The sequence below is a fragment of the Loxodonta africana genome, chromosome 3 (assembly GCF_030014295.1).
Source record: "Loxodonta africana isolate mLoxAfr1 chromosome 3, mLoxAfr1.hap2, whole genome shotgun sequence".
NCBI classification, from domain to species: Eukaryota; Metazoa; Chordata; class Mammalia; order Proboscidea; family Elephantidae; genus Loxodonta; species Loxodonta africana.
In genome coordinates, this window is record NC_087344.1 from 208,690,810 (window position 1) to 208,710,464 (window position 19,655).

The window sequence follows — 19,655 nt, forward strand, 5'->3', positions numbered from 1 at the left end:
CTTCGACAGTGTGGTGCTTCTACAACAACAGAAAATTAAATGGAACCTAATAGAGTACCCTCAGAAGACCATAATATGTGTGCGCATATGAAATAAATAAATGATTAAGGTGGTATTGCCAATGAGTGGTGGATTTAAGGCTTATTTAATAAAAGATGTTGGGACAGAGACTTATTTAGAGCAAACCAAAGTTAGAGCCTCACCTCAGTATACCAAATAAACCCCATGTGAAACAAAAATTAAATGTAAAAATTAATACAGGTGTACCTCATTTTGTTGTGCTCCACTTTATTGCACTTAGCAGATATTGTGCTTTTTTACAAATTGAAGGTTTGTGGCAACCCTACATCGAATAAGTCTATCAGTGCCATTTTTCCAACAGCTTGTGCTCACTTCATGTCTGTGTCACATTTCATAATTCTTGCAATATTTCAAACTTTTTCATTGTTATTATATCTGTTGTGGTGATCTGTGATCAGTGATATTTGATGTTACTATTGTAATTGTTTTGGGGCACCACGAATCGCTCCCATATAAAATGGTTAGCTTAATCCATAAATGTTGTGTGTGTTTTGACCGCTCCACCAACTGGCCGTTCCCCAGTCTCTCTCCCTCGCCTCAGGCCTCCCTAATCCCTGAGACACAACAGTATTGAAATTAGGCCAGTTAGTAACTCTACAATGGCCTCTAAGTGTTCAAGTGAAAGGGAGAGTTGCATGTCTCTCACTTTAAATCAAAAGCTAGAAATGATTAAGCTGAGAGGGGAAGGCATGTTGAAAGCTGAGATAGGCCGAAAGCTAGGCCTCTTGTGCCAAACAGTTAGCTAAATTGTGAACACAAGGAAAAGTTCTTGAAGGAAATTAAAAGTGCTCCTCCACTGAAAACATGAATGATAAGACAGTGAGACAGCCTTATCGCTGATAAGGAGAAAGTTTTACTAGTCTGGGTAGAAGATCAAACCAGCCACAACATTCCCTGAAGCCAAGCCTAATGCAGAGTAAGGGCCTAACTCTCTTCATTTTTATGAAGGGAGAGAGAGGTGAAGAAGCTGCAGAAGTAAAGTCTGAAGCCAGCAGAGGTTGGTTCATGAGGTTTAATGAGAGAAGCCATCTTCACAACATAAAAGTGCAAGGTGAAGCAGCAAGGGCTGATGTAGAAGCTGCAGCAAGTTCTCCAGAAGATCCGGCTGAGATAACTGAAGAAGGGGCTGCACTAAACAACAGACTTTCAGTGTAGACCAAACAGCCTTATACTGGAAGGAGATGCCATCTAGGACTTTCACAGCTAGAGAGGCTTCGAAGGACAGGCTGACTCTCTTGTTAGGGGCTAATGCTGGTGACCTTACACTGAGGCCAATGTTCATTTACCATTCCAAAAATCCTACGGCCCTTAAGAATTATACTAAATCTACTCTACCTGGGCTCTAGAAATGGAAAACAAAGCCTGGATGACAGTACATCTGTTTACAACATGGTTTAATGAATATTGTAAGCCCACTGTTTAAACCTACTGCCCAGAAAAAAAGATTCCTTTCAAAATATTCACTGCTCATTGACAACGCACCTGGTCACCCAAGAACTTTGATGGAGATGTACAAGGAGATTAATGTTATTTTCACACTTGCTAACACAACATCTGCTCTGTAGCCCAAGGGTTGAGGAGTAATTTCAACCTTCTAATCTTATTATTTAAGAAATACATTTCTTGGGAGGTGGTGCCAAGATGGCAGAATAGTCAGATGGTTCCTGTGGTCCCTCTTATAACAAAGTGAATTGATTATATATGACAGCCTAAGTGCCCTGATCATCAAAGACAAAGTTGAGGAGTTGGACTGAGTGGCAGGGGGAGGGAGAGACAGTTCAGAAGCAGCAAAAAAAAGTACCAGTTGTGAGGTAGCAAGCACCCTGAGGACTGCGTTGACCGGTGCACCTGGGCTGAGGAAAGTGGGCTTAGGACGAGTTTCACCATGTAGGGAGAGACTGGGAGATGGAGAGTCTTCACAAGCCTCCAGAAACAGGGGGAAGCAGTGCTGGAACTGTGAAAGTTAAATGCAATGCCTAACCTACCGAGTGGGATCAAAATAACCCTTTCCTCTCCAGAGAGCTTCAAAGCAGAGAAGCGCCACTTTCCCCTCACCCACCTCCCTCCTGCTCTGCTCTGCTCTGACACCAATCTAGCAGTATTCAACAACTGCCATGCCCCCTAAGCTGGAATTAAGGGCTATGTGCGCCCAAACTAATCTCGTGGCTTCAAAAAATCACCACACCCTCTAAGCCCAGAACTCAGGGCAGGCACTGTCCCTTTGCCTAGGCACTGGCATAAGGGGTCTATGGACTTCTAATCCCTTCATCCCTGCCTAGACCAATGTGGGCTGATTCAACAGTGTAATGGATTGAATTGTGTCCCTCAAAAATATATGTCAACTTGGTTAGGCCACATGTGGTAGTTCTCCATTTTGTTATTTCCCTATGTATTGTTAAAGCCATCCACTTGTGTTATTTCTGTTATGGCAGCACTAGATGCCTAAGACAAAGAGCATAGGTCTTTATTAGCATAGAACAACAGGGTATATACCTGAAGCCTATTTTCAACTGCAGCAGCCTAGGGGGAGTTGCAGATTCGTGATTTTGACGCCACCCTGCCAATTAAGCAGGGTCCTCACCCACCCACATCAGGGGCCTGAGAACTGTTGGTTTCACCTATTCCACCTACCACCAATGACAAGGGCCTGAGAATAAGTGGGTCTCCAGTCCTTACAGCCAACAGTATTGGGTGTCCAAAGTCTGGCTGCAAAACCTGCCCACCTATGTGCTCTAGGGGACAGGGACATGCCTTCCACCCAGGCACTCAGGGGCACCCATCAGACCACTGCATTGCTCAGCACATAGCCCACTACTACAGCCAGATACCTGCACCTGCTCCAAATACCCTTATGCGGCTGTGCCCATCTAGGACTGTAGGTCAGAGTCTGCACCACACACCTGGTGACTGACAAGCTGGACACCCGAGCTGAATCCGTGCAAGAAAAGTGAACAGACTCCTGGGCTCACACACCTAGTAGCTGCTCTAACCACCTGGTGACAGGATGTGAGAGCTTCAAAGACACCAGTAACCAAAGTAGCTCACACACCCAGCCTACTTGGACATATCGAAACAAAAGAAAAAGCTAGGACACAGTAAGCAAGCATACAATAAATAAACATAATAACATTGGTGGCTCAGAGACAACAGTCAATATCAAATCACATAAAGAAGCAGGTCAAGATGGCTCCAGCAGGTGACCAAAACAAAGAATCAGGAAACCTTCTGGAGAAAGAGAAGGTCTTGGAATTGCCAGATTACTAGAGTTAGAATTCAAAAGATTAATATATAGAGCTCTTCAAGAGATCAGGAAGGAGATCAGGCAAAACCCAGACCAAGCCAAGGAACACACAGACAAAGCAATAGAGGAATTCAGAAAAACAATACAAGAGCAGAACAACAAATTTAACAGGCTTCTAGAAACCACAGAGAGGCAGGAAATAGAAATCCAAAGGATAAACAATAAAATTTCAGAATTAGACAACTCAATAAAAGGTCATAGAAGGAGAACTGAGGCAATGGAAGTCAGAATTAGTGAGACTGAAGATAAATCGTTTGACACAAATTTATACGAGGAAAAATCAGAAAAAAGAATTTAAAAATATGAAGAAATTCCAAGAATTATGTAGGACTCTAAGAGGAAAAATCTATGAATGATTGGAGTGCCAGAACAGGGGGAGATAACAGAAAATACAGAGAGAATCATTGAAGATTTGCTGGCAGAAAACTTCCCTGATATTGTGAAAGATAAGAATAGATCTACTCGAGAAACTCATCAAACCCCACACAATGTAGATCACAAAAGAAAGTCACCAAGACATATTATAACCAAACTTGCCGAAACCAAAGATAAAGAGAGAATTTTAAGAGTGGCTAGGGATAAACAAAAAGTCATCCACAAAGGACAGTCAATAAGACTAAGCACTGACTATTCAGCAAAACCATGCAGGCAAGAAGGCAATGGGAGGACATATATAAAGCCCTGAAGGAAAAAAAGAATTGTCAGACAAGAATCATATATCCAGCAAAACTGTCCCTCAAATATGAAGGCAAAATTAGAGCATTTCCAAATAAACGGAAGTTAAGGGACTTTGTAAAAACCAAACCAAAATTACAAGAAATATTAAAGGGAGTCCTCTGGCTAGAAAACCAACATTATCAGGCAAGAACCCAAGACTAGAACACAGGACAGAACAACCCAATGTCCACCCAGACAGGGAAGTTGCAAAAATAAGTCAAAGCTAATGGACAGAAAATAGGGAAACAGAGACATCAATATGTAAATAATGACAACATTAAAACAAAAAAGAGGGACTAACTAGTACAGTCATAGAACTTTCATACAGAGGAGAAGTTAAGGCCATATCAAGAAATAAAAGATTGGTTTAAACTTAGAAAAATAGAGGTAAATTTTAAGGTAACCAAAAGCAAACAAATAAATCTAGCCATCAAAATAAAAAAAAAAGAAAAACATAAAGACTTAGCAAACACAAAATCAACAATAATGAGAAAGATGAAAAAAAAACATAAACAAAAACAACTCAGCACAGAAAATTAAGTGGAACAAAGAAACTGTCAACACCACACACACACACACAAATAATAATAATACATCAAAATAACAGCAGTAAACTCATCAAACTCATACCTATTGATAATTACACTGAATGTAAATGGACTAAATGCACCAATACAGAGACAGAGTGGCAGAATGGATGAAAAAAAAAATTTCTTAAGGCTATAGCTACCATAGATAGTGACTCCTCTGATGGATGTGGGTAAATTGAAAACATTCTGGAAAGGATTCATCATTATAGATACCATTAAGAACACTGATTCATGGGAGGACAAGCTATCAACATTAACAGAAGTTTGGAAGAAGCTGATTCCAACTCCCATGGACGACTTTGAGGGGTTCAAGACTTCAGTGGAGAAGTGACTGCAGATGTGGTGGAAAATGCAAGAGAGTTAGAAATAGAGCTTGAAGATGCAACTTAATTACTACAATCTCATGATAAAACTTTAAGGGATGAGGAGTTGCTTCTTATGAATGAGCAAAAAAAGCGGTTTCTTGAGATGGACTCTACCCCTGGTGAGGATGTTGTGAACACTGTCAAAATGACAACAAAGGATTTAGAATATTACATAAACTTAGTTCATAAAGCAGCGGCAGGGTTTGAGAGGATTGACTCCAATTTTGAAAGAAGTTCTACTGTTAGATAAAATGCTATGTAAATGTAATATTCTAAATCCTTCGTTGTCAAAGGATTATATTGTAGGTAAAGGAGAGATTAGTTAGTTCAAAAAATGAAACTTTAAATTAGCCATAAACATATTTTAAAAATATTCAACCTCTCAAAAATTGAAAGTGAAGGACAAATAAAATCAACCACAAAGCATTGCACCTACCTGTCACACTGGAATGCCCTCAAATGGTGGCAACTGTTGGGAGGGTAGCACACCCCTAAGCTGCCACATAAGCATTAAAATCCTTAACCTTGAGAATATTTATACCCTTTAGTTATATACCAGAAAAAAAAATTTAGGCATAAAAATCTAAACTCCAGTACTATTTATATTGCTAAAATATTAAAAATAACATGTATATGTAAATAAATGACATGGCATCAATGGTATTAATGATAAGGCCAAAATAAGGTAAAATACGTAGATTTTGTGCCCAGAACGACTAAAGGCCAAGTGACCTCACGGTGTACCAGACCATTGAGGATTCCCCAGAAGTTGAAATAAAGAAAGTGGTGGAAGAATGTGGGCAGCACTGAGTACTTGGAAAGCCAGGTATGTCAAGCTCCGATAGCAGCAAGCACCGTACTCATGATGTGAGGGGCAGTTGGGTTTCATTAAACAGCATCATTCGCCTTGATGTTGTTGATATAAATTTTACCTACTTTGTAAATTTCTTTTGGATTACTTTATACCCATTGCCGTCAAGTCGATTCTGACTCATAGCAACCTTATAAGTCAGAGTAGAGCTGTCCTCTAGGGTTTCCAAGGAGCGGCTGGTGGATTCAAACCGCCAAACTTTTTGGTTAGCAGCTGAGTTCTTAACCACTGGGCCACCAATTCTCCTGGATTACTTTATAGGAGCTCTAATTTACGTCATGTTGAAGCTGTTTAATATTTGTACATACTTAAAAGGCAATACAATAAAAATAATGAGAAATGCAAATGGGCTAAGCAAATTTGGAAAACAGTTGTGATTTTTGTTACTACAATGGTAAGTTAACTTGATTTGCATATCCTTCAAAAAGGTTTAGAAGTAGACAGAATAGTACATGGGTATATCTTTTACAGTTTTTAAAGTATTTTGCTGAGGACGATTCTTGAAATAATCTCATTTTTTTTTTAATATTGGGTATCAAGCCTTAGGTAAATAACTGCCTTTTACAGTATCACTTTTATAGTAAAATTAGGTGACTCAGTTTTGGACACTTGTCATACCCCTAACTCTTGGTAAAAACCCACACTCAGAGAAGGCGGTGAGAAGGCAAAGTGTTAAGGTTGAAGACGCTAAGGGAATGAGAACCCAGTTGTGCACAGTCTTCTGATAGAACTCACTTCAGTGAGGAATATGGCTGTGATGACACTGTCTTCTGACCTTCTAGGACCTTCCACTGAGAGCTTGTAGAGATAATGCAAAGTTTCTGGAAACTGTGGAAAGCGATAGTTACTGAGAGCTCTGGAAAGAAAATTGAGATGTTGAGTTAGCAAAGAAGAAGAAAACAGGTTCTGCATTAGCAAGTGCTAATGGTGGTAAAACCTACGAGTCATCATCCGCATCTCTTGCTCCATCCAGATGCACAGGAGCATCTTCCCTAACTCGAGGTGTGCTGTAGCCCCACTTTGAACGGGAGAATTGCATACACGTGGATCCTTGACACCATCTCTTTTCTTAATGTCACTCCTCTTTCCTGTTGCCCCATCCTTCAGCACAGAACAGAATGTACTACGTTAGTGCAAGTTCCTATCGACTGCTCCCAAAGCAAGAGAAAATAAATACCTAGTGTTCAATCCCAGACGGTCATGCAGGTCACTTTTGTGGTCTGGGACCAAACCCTTCCTTTGAATGATATAACAAAGAAGAGCTGGCAAGTTTGGGACTACCCTGGTTTAGTCAAGAGAAGAGGGGGTGAGTTCTGAGTCACTAAACCACTCTCCATAACCCACTGGGCAGTGGCCAGGCTCACAACTGAATGGACATGCTGGCCACCTGGATCAGGCTGGGAAAGATAATGTGACAGATATTCCATTTCAAGACTCCAGGTTCGTACTCTAAACCAGTACTTCTCAAACTTTAATGTAATACAAATCAGCTGGGGATCTTGCTAAAATTCAGTTTCTGAATCATTAGGTCTGGGGTAGGGCCTGAGTTTTTGTATTTTTAACAAGCTTCCAGTAGATGCTGTTGCTGCTGGTCTGTGGCCCACACTTTGAGTAAGACAGTCCAAAGGCACCAAGGATAGAGTGGCTGTAACTAATGGCCAGTTGCAGGGTGCAGATGTGCTCCACTTTAGGACAGAGGTGTGTTTCTGAAATGTTGTGCAAATTGGGTGCCATTTTTAAAGCACCAAGAGTACAGAGACCACATAGGCTGTACTTTCTGGGTCAGTTACAACTTTAAATGGGCTCTTGTGTTGTCAAGGTCATGCATCTTGATTCTTGATCAGAAAATCTGATTCCTATCATCAGGACCTTGTTATTCAATAAAAGGCTAACTAGAAAAGCTCCCTTTCTAATATAAGAAAAACAAAAATCCTTTCCTATTATGATTCCCCAAATTTATTTGGCTTATTGATCTCAGGTTTTATCAGACCCTTTAAAGTGAGAGCACATCTATAATTGCCTGATGTCTGCAGGACAGGGATCGCTTACAAGCAGAGCGGGGAAAAAAGCATATCTAAAAGAGAAACCTGTTCTGTGGAGGCAGGGAAATGGGGTCTCTGTATCATCAGGTAAAAGGGGAAAGAAAAGGAAGAAGTTTCCAAAATAAAAACCAAAATCAAACCCAACCCATTGCTGTCGAGTTGATTCTGACTCATAGTGACCCTATAGAACAGAGTAGAACTGCTCCATACGGTTTCCAAGGAGCACCTGGTGGTTCTGCACTGCCGACCTTTGATTAGCAGTCGTAGTTCTTAACCAATCAAATGGCGACTCAGTTCATTAGGAGTGCCTTGGGCACTGCTGTGCCTGCTGCTTGTACTCCAGCATGGCCTAACTGAAGAAAGAGAGAGGAGGTGCAACCGAGAACCCTGCACTGAGCCCCCTGTTCTTACTTGGCAACAAAGTGGACCCGTCGATGGTGAAACAGCACTTCGGAAAATTGGCTCCAGCAATCCATATTCTGAAGAGCAGTGTCCACCTCTTGCAGTCCAGAACATTTCAGCAGGATTCTCAGGGCATCTCTGGCAAAGCTAAGGCCCCAAAGGAAAACAAATTCATGGCCTGACAGTGACCCTCACATAAGTAAGTAAATGTGACCTACCTTTTTTTATTTTGGGGAGGATGCAGGTTTTGAGAAAGGGGATGTTTCATAGAGGGTGAGTGCTAAATAGCCTCCATCTTCCTGAATTAACAAATAGTACATGGGGCGGGCAGTGGAGGCATAAAGTGTTATATTAAAATTGCAGCATGTAAAAATCATAGACGGGCTTATTGGAGACAGTTGTTAAATGACGGGATGACTAGTTAATGGTGTCTATCAATTTTCTTCTTTGAATGTCTTAAATACATAGGATATATTTCACCTAGTTGGAATAATACAGTATATGTTTGCTTGGGGGCCAGGGAGTGGAGTAAACAATCTTCATAGGTCTGACTGTGTCTTAGAAGTTCACATCACACAAGGACAAATAGCAGACAGTTGGGTCCAGATTTTTCTGGAGAGCAGAGAAGCCCATGTACTCACTTGGGCAAAGGGAAAGGACAAGACTTCCCAGCCCCTCCTCATTGTGCGTGGCAGAACAACTGCATGCCGTCATAAACCTATGCTTCACATCACCAACCACATGCCATGTTTACACTTCCCAAACCACACAAGTGCACACTGTTGTATGTGAAACGTACAGTAACCACGAGAGCTTGCTACAGGAGAGTGGTGCAGAGCTGGAACGTGACTGGCTCAGGTTCTAACGCTCCTGCCTATTGTCTCCCGTCAATGGCCTCTCATTGATGGACAGTGAGTGTGGCAGGAATAAATAGTGTTCTGTGGCAGTGGTCCTCCTTACCCTACCTACACTAGTGAACCCAGGTAAGTTCTACGGACTCAGCATAGTTACTTTTCTGAAGGCATTTTGCCCTTCGGATTAGAGAAAATGGTGTTACGTTAATGCATTGTGCATTTGATTCTAAAGAGTTCCACATGAACTCAAAGGGATGAAAATAGTTGCTGGCTGGCAGTGTAGCTCTGTCCTATTCAACCTGAAGTAACCACGATTATCTTACAAAGGCTTGTCTTTGGTGGTCAGTCTCAGTTCACTGCTGTAAAAGACTTGAAGCATGAGGGCCATCAAGAGCTGGGGGAAGAACTGGGCCACAGCTTTCCTATAAGAGCTGAGAGGCAGCAGTGTGCACAGGGCCTGGGATGCCTATAAGGAAAGGAAAGAGGAGTTAAGAATGTTAACTCTGGAAGTCTCTGTTCCCATCTACCTCTAAACTCAGTCAGGCTTACTGAGAGGAGAAAGTAGAGAGGTCTGCAGCCCCTCCCCCAGTTTCCTTAAAGAAGCCTGAAGCTTAAAGCTGAAAGCACACACGGGCGTTCGTTCATTCGGCAATATTTATTAAGTCGGTTTTAAACCAGGAACTGCCAAGTCATTGCTGGCAAGGGTTGCAAAGCACCATAAGCAACTCTTGGCTGTCAATGCTGTCAAGTTCCCATGGGAGGCATACATCGTAAAGTCCCCTTTATATGTGGCCACAAAGACTAAAAGCAGCAACCAGTTGCTGTTGAACTGATTCAGACTCATGGTGACCCCATGTGTGTCACAGTAGAGCTGTACTCCATAGAGTTTTCAATGACTAGCTTTTTGGAAGTAGTTTGCTAGGCATTTCTTCAGAGGTGTCTCTGGGTTAGCTCAAATATCCAACCTTTAGTTAGCAGCTGAGCATGTTAACTATACTACCCAGGGACTCTGCCATGAAGACTTAGTCCTGATAACCTCCATCCTCGCTGTGCTGAAGACAATACAGGACAGCGAGATATTTAAGGGGAGGCAGGCCAGGTACTAACAGATCGTTCGGCTCACCAACATTCATGGAGCACCATCAATTTTTTTTGTTGTTTGTTTTTCTATTATATCTCTGTAAGAGCTGAATTTACTCCCAGGAGCGATGGTACTAGTCCTTGGGAGATATGATGAATGCAAAGGAAGCTAGGCCTTTGCATGTTTGAGAAACTTTATCATCAAGCCTGTGGCTATCTCTCTGATACCGTCTTCTAGAATCTGGTCCTTCTCAATTGACTCCAGGTGCTTTGGTCTCCTTGCATTCACTGACATGCCATGTGATCTCCCATCCTGTGCAAAGACTTTGGCCTTCTCTGTGTCCAGAAAGCTCTTGCCCAGAGGTCTCCATGGATCACTCCCTCACCTCATCAGGTCTCTGATCAAATGTCAGCTCATCAGGGAGACCTACCTAAACTTTCCCTGTCACTCTCTTTCTCCCATACCACTTTCTATTTCTTCTAAACTTTTCACCATCCAACATACCGTGGATCAATCTGTTCATTGTCTGTCTCTTACCAGAATTGAAGTGCCACGATCAGGGCTTGGCACACAGTTAGCATTCAATAAATATGTATGTATGGATGAATGAGAGCAGGACTGGGTCAATGATTGAGTCAGTGGACAGATACAGATTTTCCTGACAAGGGAAATAATACTGAGAAAAAGAAACACTTATCACATTATTTACCGCAACAGGCATCATGTTAGTAGCATCCAGGGAGAGACGTCTTCCTCCTGTTGAGCTGTCCTGTGTCTCCCCAGGCTTTCCTTTCAGTATCAGCAAGAACGTCTTCAGCACGTGAGGGGCCACGCTAACCTCTGAACCAGCTGCATGCCACATTAGTATCAGGGTGCTGCAAACACAGCCCCCCACGATGACAACAGTCATGAATTTTTCATTTCCTACTTGATACAGTGACATGAATCAGAAAGAGTCTTGGTTTTACATTTTCTTATAGACCAAAGACTATGCAGAAAATTCCAAATGGTCCCATTAGTCTCTTGTCTTTGAAAGGAGAGGAAGAATTTAAGTAAGTTCTTATGGTAAATATAGTCTGCAAGCTCATTTCCTGTTGCTTTGTAAATATCTGTCCAATTCAATGCCAAGAACTGATTAGCTTTTGACCTTGTTTGTCCAGGGATAATAGAGTATTTAAAAACAGGCATGGATATAAATGAATATATGAATCAATATAAGAAAAAAAACCAAAAAAATTAGAACTATATTACTTTCTTGTTTTCTAAATAAACTAAATCATATGTGTGTGTGTATATATATATATATACATATATATAATAAAACTGTCTTTAAAGAATGGAGCCTTGGTGGCTTGGTGGTACAGTGGTTAAGTGCTAGGCTGTTAACCAATAGGTTGCTAGTTCAAGCCCACCAGCCGCTCCACAGGAGAAAAATGTGCCAGTCTGCTTCTGTAAGATTACAGTCTTGAAGACCCTATGGGGCAGTCCTACTCTGCCCTGTAGGGTTGCTATTGTTGGCATCAACTCGACAGCAACAGGTTTGGTTTACTTTTTTAATAAAGAATAAAAGATACAGGAAAAATTATTCACTAAATCATTCTAGTCCTTTCCGAATCATTTGTTGAATTTTAGAAATTGATAGTGCGATTGCTTTTGGTATAGTTATCACTAGCTAATTGCTGCTCTTGTCTGAGCCGTAATTTGACATCAAGAGCTAAAAGGAGCTCTTATTAGCTGACAATCATTAGGTAACTTGTAGCCTTGAAAAGTAGAGGCTTTTTCTTAACATCACATATGTTGTTCATGATACTGAATCTTTTCTTAACTTCTGCTAAGCTAAGAATTCTAGTTCCTACTATACTTGTTTTTTCATGTAGTCGGTAAAAACTTTATTATGAACTAATAAATAATTATTAAAAGATATATTACTATAAACTATAAGCTGTATTATGAAATAATTCTCAAAAATGAATTATTAGAATGCCATGTTTAAATAGGTAGACATTCAGGCCATAGACAAGGTGGTTAAAGTAGGACTTGGCTGGACTCCCAGTTCTGTCACTTAAGTTTTAAATAACATTACTTTTCTTCAGTCTTTTCATCTATAGAGTGTGGGAAATGATCCTAGTGTTCTTAAATGAATTACGGTAGTTTATCATTTAAAAAAAAAAATTTTTTTTTTTTTTTTTAACATTAGATCTGTTTCTGGCTCAGAGCACACGGTCTATGTGCATTAGCTCTAATTTTTACTACTATTCTTAATTTCTTAATGCCCGTGGTGAGTACAGATTTGGTGGGTTTTCGTGAACTCCTCACATATGGGTATGGAATCCTACAAAGATGGTGAAAAGGAAGACACACCTCTGTCATCCTCCAGCTCCAAGCCTCCCACAAAAGCCCTGGTCATGCATGCGTTGTGGCCTTCTGTCTATCCTAGGAGTGACCTGTCATGCTAGTGGAGCCCACAGCATCTGCTGGTGCTTGAAAGAAGGCTCTGTTATGTTCAATCAGAACCAAGCACCATGAGGCTACAGGCCACAGAAGGATAATGCCAGAGCACCACTGACTGGCAGCTGCGAGCATATCTTTGGGAGGGCAGTTGGGCACCATTTATCCACTGGGAGGCCACTAGGGCACCATCTGCCCCATCAAGTCCTGGATCTGTTCTGATCAGTAATCCACAGATGGGTGGGGACTGGAAGGCAGGAACTGGTGAGCTGACTGGCAAATTGGGGATAGTGAGGAATGATGACAAGTCATGGGCCCAGGCACAGCCAACAGTGGTGCCTAAGAAGCAGGGCTTTGGAGGGGTATTGGTGCAGGCACTAGCCAATTAGTAGACATTGCAGCCTTGGAGCAAAGTCTCAGAGATCCCTGCCTGTGCCAGGCATTAACCTTTTAATTGCTGGACTGTGTCAAGATATAAGGGAGTCCAGTAGAAGAACTGCTGGTTGCCAGGGTAGAAGTGGGATCAGTGCAACAGCTCTTTAAAAACCAATAAAAGAGCCTTTTAGTATTTTAACATTCTATAGGGGGCAGTACCAGTGTTCCTATATTTTAATAATCTTCCCTTTCCTTTCTTGAGCTCCATCCTGCTTATATCCTATAACTGAGCAAAAAGCCCTGCCCCACTCCCTTACCTCTTAATCTTACCTTTTGATAGATCAGATCCCCCATATGTTTCTTTAGCTTAGCTCAGCTCCAAATCCTGGCCTTTTCTACCCCAGTTCTCACTTGCCTTTGTACAAGACCTGCTGCTGACTTTAACAGTTAAGTTCACCTAACTCTAATTAGGCCTGTTTGTACAGGATACAATACAAACATACTATTTGTACTGGATTCACTGACAATTTTTATATATTCATGTGGGTAAATTCCTTCTCCTCAACGAAATGGTTGATGGTGGGGAATACTTTACAAAGTGGGAGCTTAGTTCCTGAATGAAAAAACACTTTGAATTTTATGAAGAATTTTAGTTTCCAGATATTTTCTGAATAGTAAAATACTTTGTACAACCCAAAAAATCAAACTCATTGCTGTTGAGTTGATTCTGACTCATGGTGACCCTACAGGACAGTGTAGAGCTGCCCCAGAGGGCATCCAAGAAGCGGCTGGTGGATTTGAGCTGTTGATCTTTTGGTTAGCAGCTAAGCTCTAAACTTCCTAAATAAATATAATCTTTCAGTAGAAAAATGAAGTTATATAATTTGTTTAGCACTTTGTTGATTTTAACACCTTTCAGAAACATCAACTCATTTAACCCTCATAACAGCTTTATAGATAGAAAGAACTTTCCTTATTTCACAGATAAGGAAGGTGAGGATCAGGGAGTTTACGTAATTTGCATGATCCTCCACAGAATGTTAGGGTCAAATCCGGGATGGAATCCAGATGCATTGTTTTTCAAAGCCTGAATCTTTTTCATCAATCACTTCCTGCCTTTTATGCTATTAATAGTAGAGAAGTAATGCCTTCCTTTTCAACGTACCAACTGTCAAAATAGAGTGGTGTGATTTGCTAAGCTCTCATTTTTTTTTTTTTTTCATAATGGATCTTTTAGATCATATTATCCCATCTGCTCACATCCACCATGTTTTTTCTTATTAAACATTTCTTGTGATAATGGATCATGAATTTCAGATGAATAGTTAAAGGTTAGGAGACTCCCAATTATAATTGGGAATTTTTAATGTTCCATTACTTCACTGGTAAGTGGAAAAATCTTATGTCTGTCCTTAATAAATAAGAAAAACACTCTTATGTTTTCTACAAGAGAAATGAGTAAATTCACATATGGGAAGAAAAACCCATTATTGCATTGAGGAGAGGTTTTTATCTATGGTATAGGTTGTTGTGTGCTGTCAAGTTGATTTTGACTCACAGCAAACCTATAGGACAGAGTAGAACTTCCCCCACAGGGTTTCCTAGGCTATAAGGTCACTGTCTTAATCATCTAGCCCTGCTATAATAGAAATGCCACAAGCAGATGGCTTTAAAAAAGAGAAGATTATTCTCTCCCAGTCCAGTAGGCTAGAAGTCCGAATTCAGGGTGCTTGTTCCAGGGGAAGGCTTTCTCTCTGTTGGCTCTGGAGGAAGGTCCTTGTCATCAGTCTTGCCTTGGTCTGGGAGCATCTCAGCACAGAAACCTCAGGTCCAAAGGACACGATCTGCTCCCAGCACTGCTTTGTTGGTGGTATGAGGCCCCCACATCTCTCTGCTCCATTCTCTCTTTTATATCTCAAAAGAGATTGGCTTAAGACACTGCCTAATCTTGTAGACCTCATCAAAATAACTGCTGTTAATCCATCTTATTACATCATAGTGATAGGATTTACAACATTTAGGGAAATCACATCAGAAGATAAAACGGTAGACAATCATACAAGGAAATCATGACCTAGCCAAGTTGACAGATATTTTGGGGGTACATAATTCAATCCATGACATTCCACCCTTTGGCCCCACAAAATTCATATCCTTGCCGCATGTAAAACATATTCGCCCTATCATATTATAGCGAAAGTCTTAGCTCCAAGTCCAAAATTCAAAAATTCTTCTTCATCTGTGAAATGCAGGAGTTATCTGCTTCCAAAGTACCATGGCAGAACAAGTACAAGCTAGACATTTCCATTACAAATGGAAGAAATTGGAGATAAAAAAAGTATAACAGGCACCAAGCAAGTTAGCAGAACACATTATATTAGCCCTCAAGTCTTGAAAATAATCCTCTGTCCTCTGAGACAATTTACACAATAACCCTGTCCTCCAGACTCTAGACATTGGCCACACTCTCCAGATTCTGAATGGAGGCCCCTCTACTCTGGGCTTCAGCTCTGCCGTCCAGACCCACTGGGATGGTAACTCTGCTCCCTCGGCTTTAGGGGCACTAGTCTTCTAGTCCATCTGAGTAGTGACTCCACCTTTAGAAGCACCAGAGGCTATGGCCCCACCCTGTGAAACCCCAGAGGTCCTAGCCATACCTTTTAAGAGAGGCACCTCAGCTTCTTGTGTTCCTTGTCTCTTCAGCTTCTGCTTGCTAGTTCCTTGGCCTCTCTGCCCTCGGGCCTTATGCCAGCATCTGCCCTGCTGGGACAAGTGTCCCAAAGCTCAGTAGCTCCAACGATAAGTGCCTGGAGGCACCCCAGTCTGCCAGGAAGCCTTGTGTGCACAGGCACTCAGCTCTTTTGCTCTGTGTGTCAGCTCCAGCACTGTCTGGCACTGGTCTCCTGCTTCTGCTGCTGCCAGTCCTCTGTTGCTGTTTTTCAACATCTGCACCTTCTCCAGTGTTATCAGTTCTCCTCACTTCCTTCTGAGCCTTCTATCCATTCAGAGTTCAAAACAGCTTCCTCATTTTAGGTATCTGTTACAGCAGCACCCTACTCTCAGTACCAAATTCTGTCTTAGTCATCTACTGCTGCTATAACAGAAATACCACAAGTGGATGGCTTTAACAGAGACAAGTCTATTCTGTCACAGTCCAGTAGTCTAGAAGTCTGAATTCAGGATGCTGGCTCCAGGGGAAGTCTTTCTCTCTGTGTTGGCTCTGAAGGAAGGTCCTTGTCATCAGTCTTCCCTCGATCTAGGAGCTTCTCGGCACAGGAACCTCAGGTCCAAAGGACACGTTCTGCTCCTGGTGCTGCTTTCTTGGTGGTATGAGGTCCCCATGTCTCTCTGTTCACTTCTCTCTTTTATATCTCAAAAGAGATTGGCTTCAGACACTACTAATCTTGCAGACCTCATCAAAATAACTGCTGTTAATCCATCTTATTACATCAGTGATAGGATTTACAGCATTTAGGGAAATCATATCAGAAGATAAAATGGTAGACAATCATACAATCATACAAGGGAATCATGACCTAGCCAAGTTGACAAATATTTTTTGGGAGACACAATTCAATCCATGACAGTTGCTATGAGTCAGAATCGACTTGACAGCAACGGGTTCAATAATCTTTACCGGAGCAGATCAGGAGGTCTTTTCTCCCTTGGATAAGTAGAAGAGCACAATTTAACGCCTCACATAAATAATAGTGATGATGATCATTTATTGAGGGCCTATTTACTTTTTATATTTATTCTTTGGGTTGGGAAAATGGATCTTCTTTTTGAGAAAAAAGGAACAGGCCTGACCATGATAGATCAAGTTTTGAGCCCAGGTCTATCTGACTTGGGCCTCTTGAGAAACCCTCACAGAAAGGTTGAGGGGGTCTTACTTGTCTGCTGGGACTGGGTAGTCCATAAGTTGAAAGATGACTTTCTTTGGTGAAGTGCGCGTCAGCAAGGTGACGACCCGCAACATAGCATGATTCATGATGTGAGTAGAATTTCCACGCAATTTCTTATAAATAGTATCCACAATCTTAGACACCTGGAAGAGAAATGTCAGGTTATCAAGAATCTTCTGTTTCCTGGTTACTTCTAATCAGAGTCATTTCTTGAACACGAGAATTCAGCCCTTCTTAGAATTACCAAGGAAGCAATTAACACACAAATAAGCGCTGGTAGTAAGTATATTTGTTTGTAGGACTACAGACTACAATATATATATATATATATGTTTTTTATTAGGATGAGAAATAAACCTGTGCATTTATGGAGAGTGGGAAAATACTCCAGTTTTTAAAGAGTTAAGTTTATTTTGGGGGATGGAGGCTCTCTATGCAAGTAATACAAGTTGAATAAAAAGAACATATGTATAATTCATGTCCTTAAAGAAGAAAGTCAAAACAATGAAATAAAATAACAATGGAACCATATACTTCAAAGAAATCTTTCTGAAAATTAAAGATTTGAATCTACATATTGAAGGGAGGACCCATGTATCAGAGGAATGACCCAGAATGGTAAACACTGAGCAAAAGTCTTGCAAACTCTGTTCATAAGCCCCATGTTAGTTTTATTTATTTATTTATTCATTTATTTTTACTTTTTATTCATTCTTGAACAAGGATAGCTTTAGGTAGACCTGGAACTTATCTCGAACCAATAGTTGTATATTTAACATCAAATTTAATCCACCCAGATCATCTCACTTCTTAAAGTTATTCCTCAGAAATCATAAGCTGAAAAGTTGGTTGATATAAATTTACCCTATATTGCAGTCGCATTGTATACACATTCAATTATCTGAACGTGCAATTCTGCTCCAAACACAAGAAAATAACTGAAGTGCTAAGTAATGCAGGACTTTCCTTCTACCACATAACTAAATGAACATATGCTCCAAGTGAGCATGAAATTGGAGACATTAAACCATTGTTCTTCTTGATAGACCTCTTAACTAGAGGGTTTAGAGATTCTCTTTCCCTCCTTTAAATGCAGCATGCCCCTAAACCGAGCTAACAGTGTCACTGGGTGCTCAACTGTAGAAACAATGATTTGCTTTAATTCCTGAGTAAAGACTTGTCATCATAGATTTATTTAGGGGTTGTAAGCTCATGTATGATATGTGCAATTTAGGGAATCATCAAGAATATTTTAACCATACAAGATTCCACTGTATTCAGTAGTCCAATAGTTTTGTGGCAGTGGCGGCGGGGCCTAAATTATCAACTCCATTTTTGTTGTTTTTCCTTTGCGTTTAGTGATTTCACTGTAGTGAAGGCTAGTTTTACACATCTAATTTTCAGTTTAAGAATCCCTGGTGGTGAAATGATTAAGCACTCAGCTGCTAACCTAAATGTCATTAATTGGAACCTACCCGCTGGTCTGTGGGAGAAAGACCTGGAAATCAGCTCCCATAAAGATTACAGCCAAGAAAACACTATGGGACAGTTCTACTCTGTCATATAGGCTCACTTTGAGTCAGAATCAACTCAATGAAACGCAACAACAACAGTTTTCAGTTTGGCTTTTCTTTCTCTCCAGGGATTTGGTGTGGCTTTGTCTAGCCTCCTCTTTAGCATTCTTTCCCACTGCATTAGAGGAGAACTCTGTTTGATCAAGGTGATGTCTGTTCCCTCCAGGTTTTTCCTTGTGCTTGCCAGTGAGGCTCGCATGTAGCTCCCTTGGAATGCTCCTGTCTGTAGTAACATAAGGAGTTCTTTAAGAAGCTTTACTTCTCTGTTCTTATTCTGTGATCCGAGGAAGAGCTCATAACTCATTTTCAGTCACATTACAGTGCTACGTCGGGAGATGGAACTGAGAGTCTAGCCCTTATGTCATCAACCAGGGCTGGCTTCAAGGTTATGTGACCTATGAGGTCACCTAGGGCTCGTGTTTAGGAGGTCCCCATGCTTCGTTTAATGCTCTGCTTTTACCACCTTACAATTCTTAATACTATTATCCTTGAACTTGTGTTTTGTAGGTAGAATTCCAAGGGACAATGGAGCATATGTGTGTGAGTCAAAGAGATATATGTCATATGTAAGATTGCCATGGTTTCTGCAGCCCCATTCACATACAGCACTCACAATGCCCTGTGAGCACAGAATTCCAATGGACTCATGATGTGTGGGCTTTCAGTGGGAATCAAAGCAAGTACAAGGTAAGCATCTTATTTAAGCCACCAATCACACTGAAAAAGATGACACAGAAAGATGTAGAAAGATAGGGTAGCCTTTTTGCTTTCCTTTCAGTTCTTCCTACTCGTCAGTAAGCTGAAGGCAGAAGTGTTGGTGGATGTCGGGAAGTGAAATAAAAAGTCAAGTTAGTTTTGTGCAGTGTTTCTACTATTCTTGTAAGAACAAAGTACATACATGCATGAGCTATGAAATAGGAATTCTATAATTTTGGTGATTCACATATAAGTTAAATGCTCTTATATTTACATCTATAATTGGAATTGTAAAGATGAATGGTGAAATTCGTGCTAATTTAAAATTTTAGTTTTTCTTTATTTAGAATGTC

General features: G+C 40.9%; 1 protein-coding gene across 1 annotated transcript in view; it reads right to left on the minus strand.

Annotated features, from left to right (window-relative positions):
* MROH9 (maestro heat like repeat family member 9) overlaps positions 1-19,655 on the minus strand; it is a 107,207-nt gene that overhangs the window by 41,105 nt on the left and 46,447 nt on the right. The window contains exons 10-14 of the mRNA XM_010595055.3: positions 17,021-17,175; positions 11,014-11,179; positions 9,547-9,689; positions 8,379-8,516; positions 6,661-6,781 (exon numbers count right to left, since the gene is read on the minus strand). Coding sequence (XP_010593357.2) covers positions 6,661-6,781; positions 8,379-8,516; positions 9,547-9,689; positions 11,014-11,179; positions 17,021-17,175 — 723 coding nt within the window. The remainder of the gene's footprint in view (positions 1-6,660; positions 6,782-8,378; positions 8,517-9,546; positions 9,690-11,013; positions 11,180-17,020; positions 17,176-19,655) is intronic.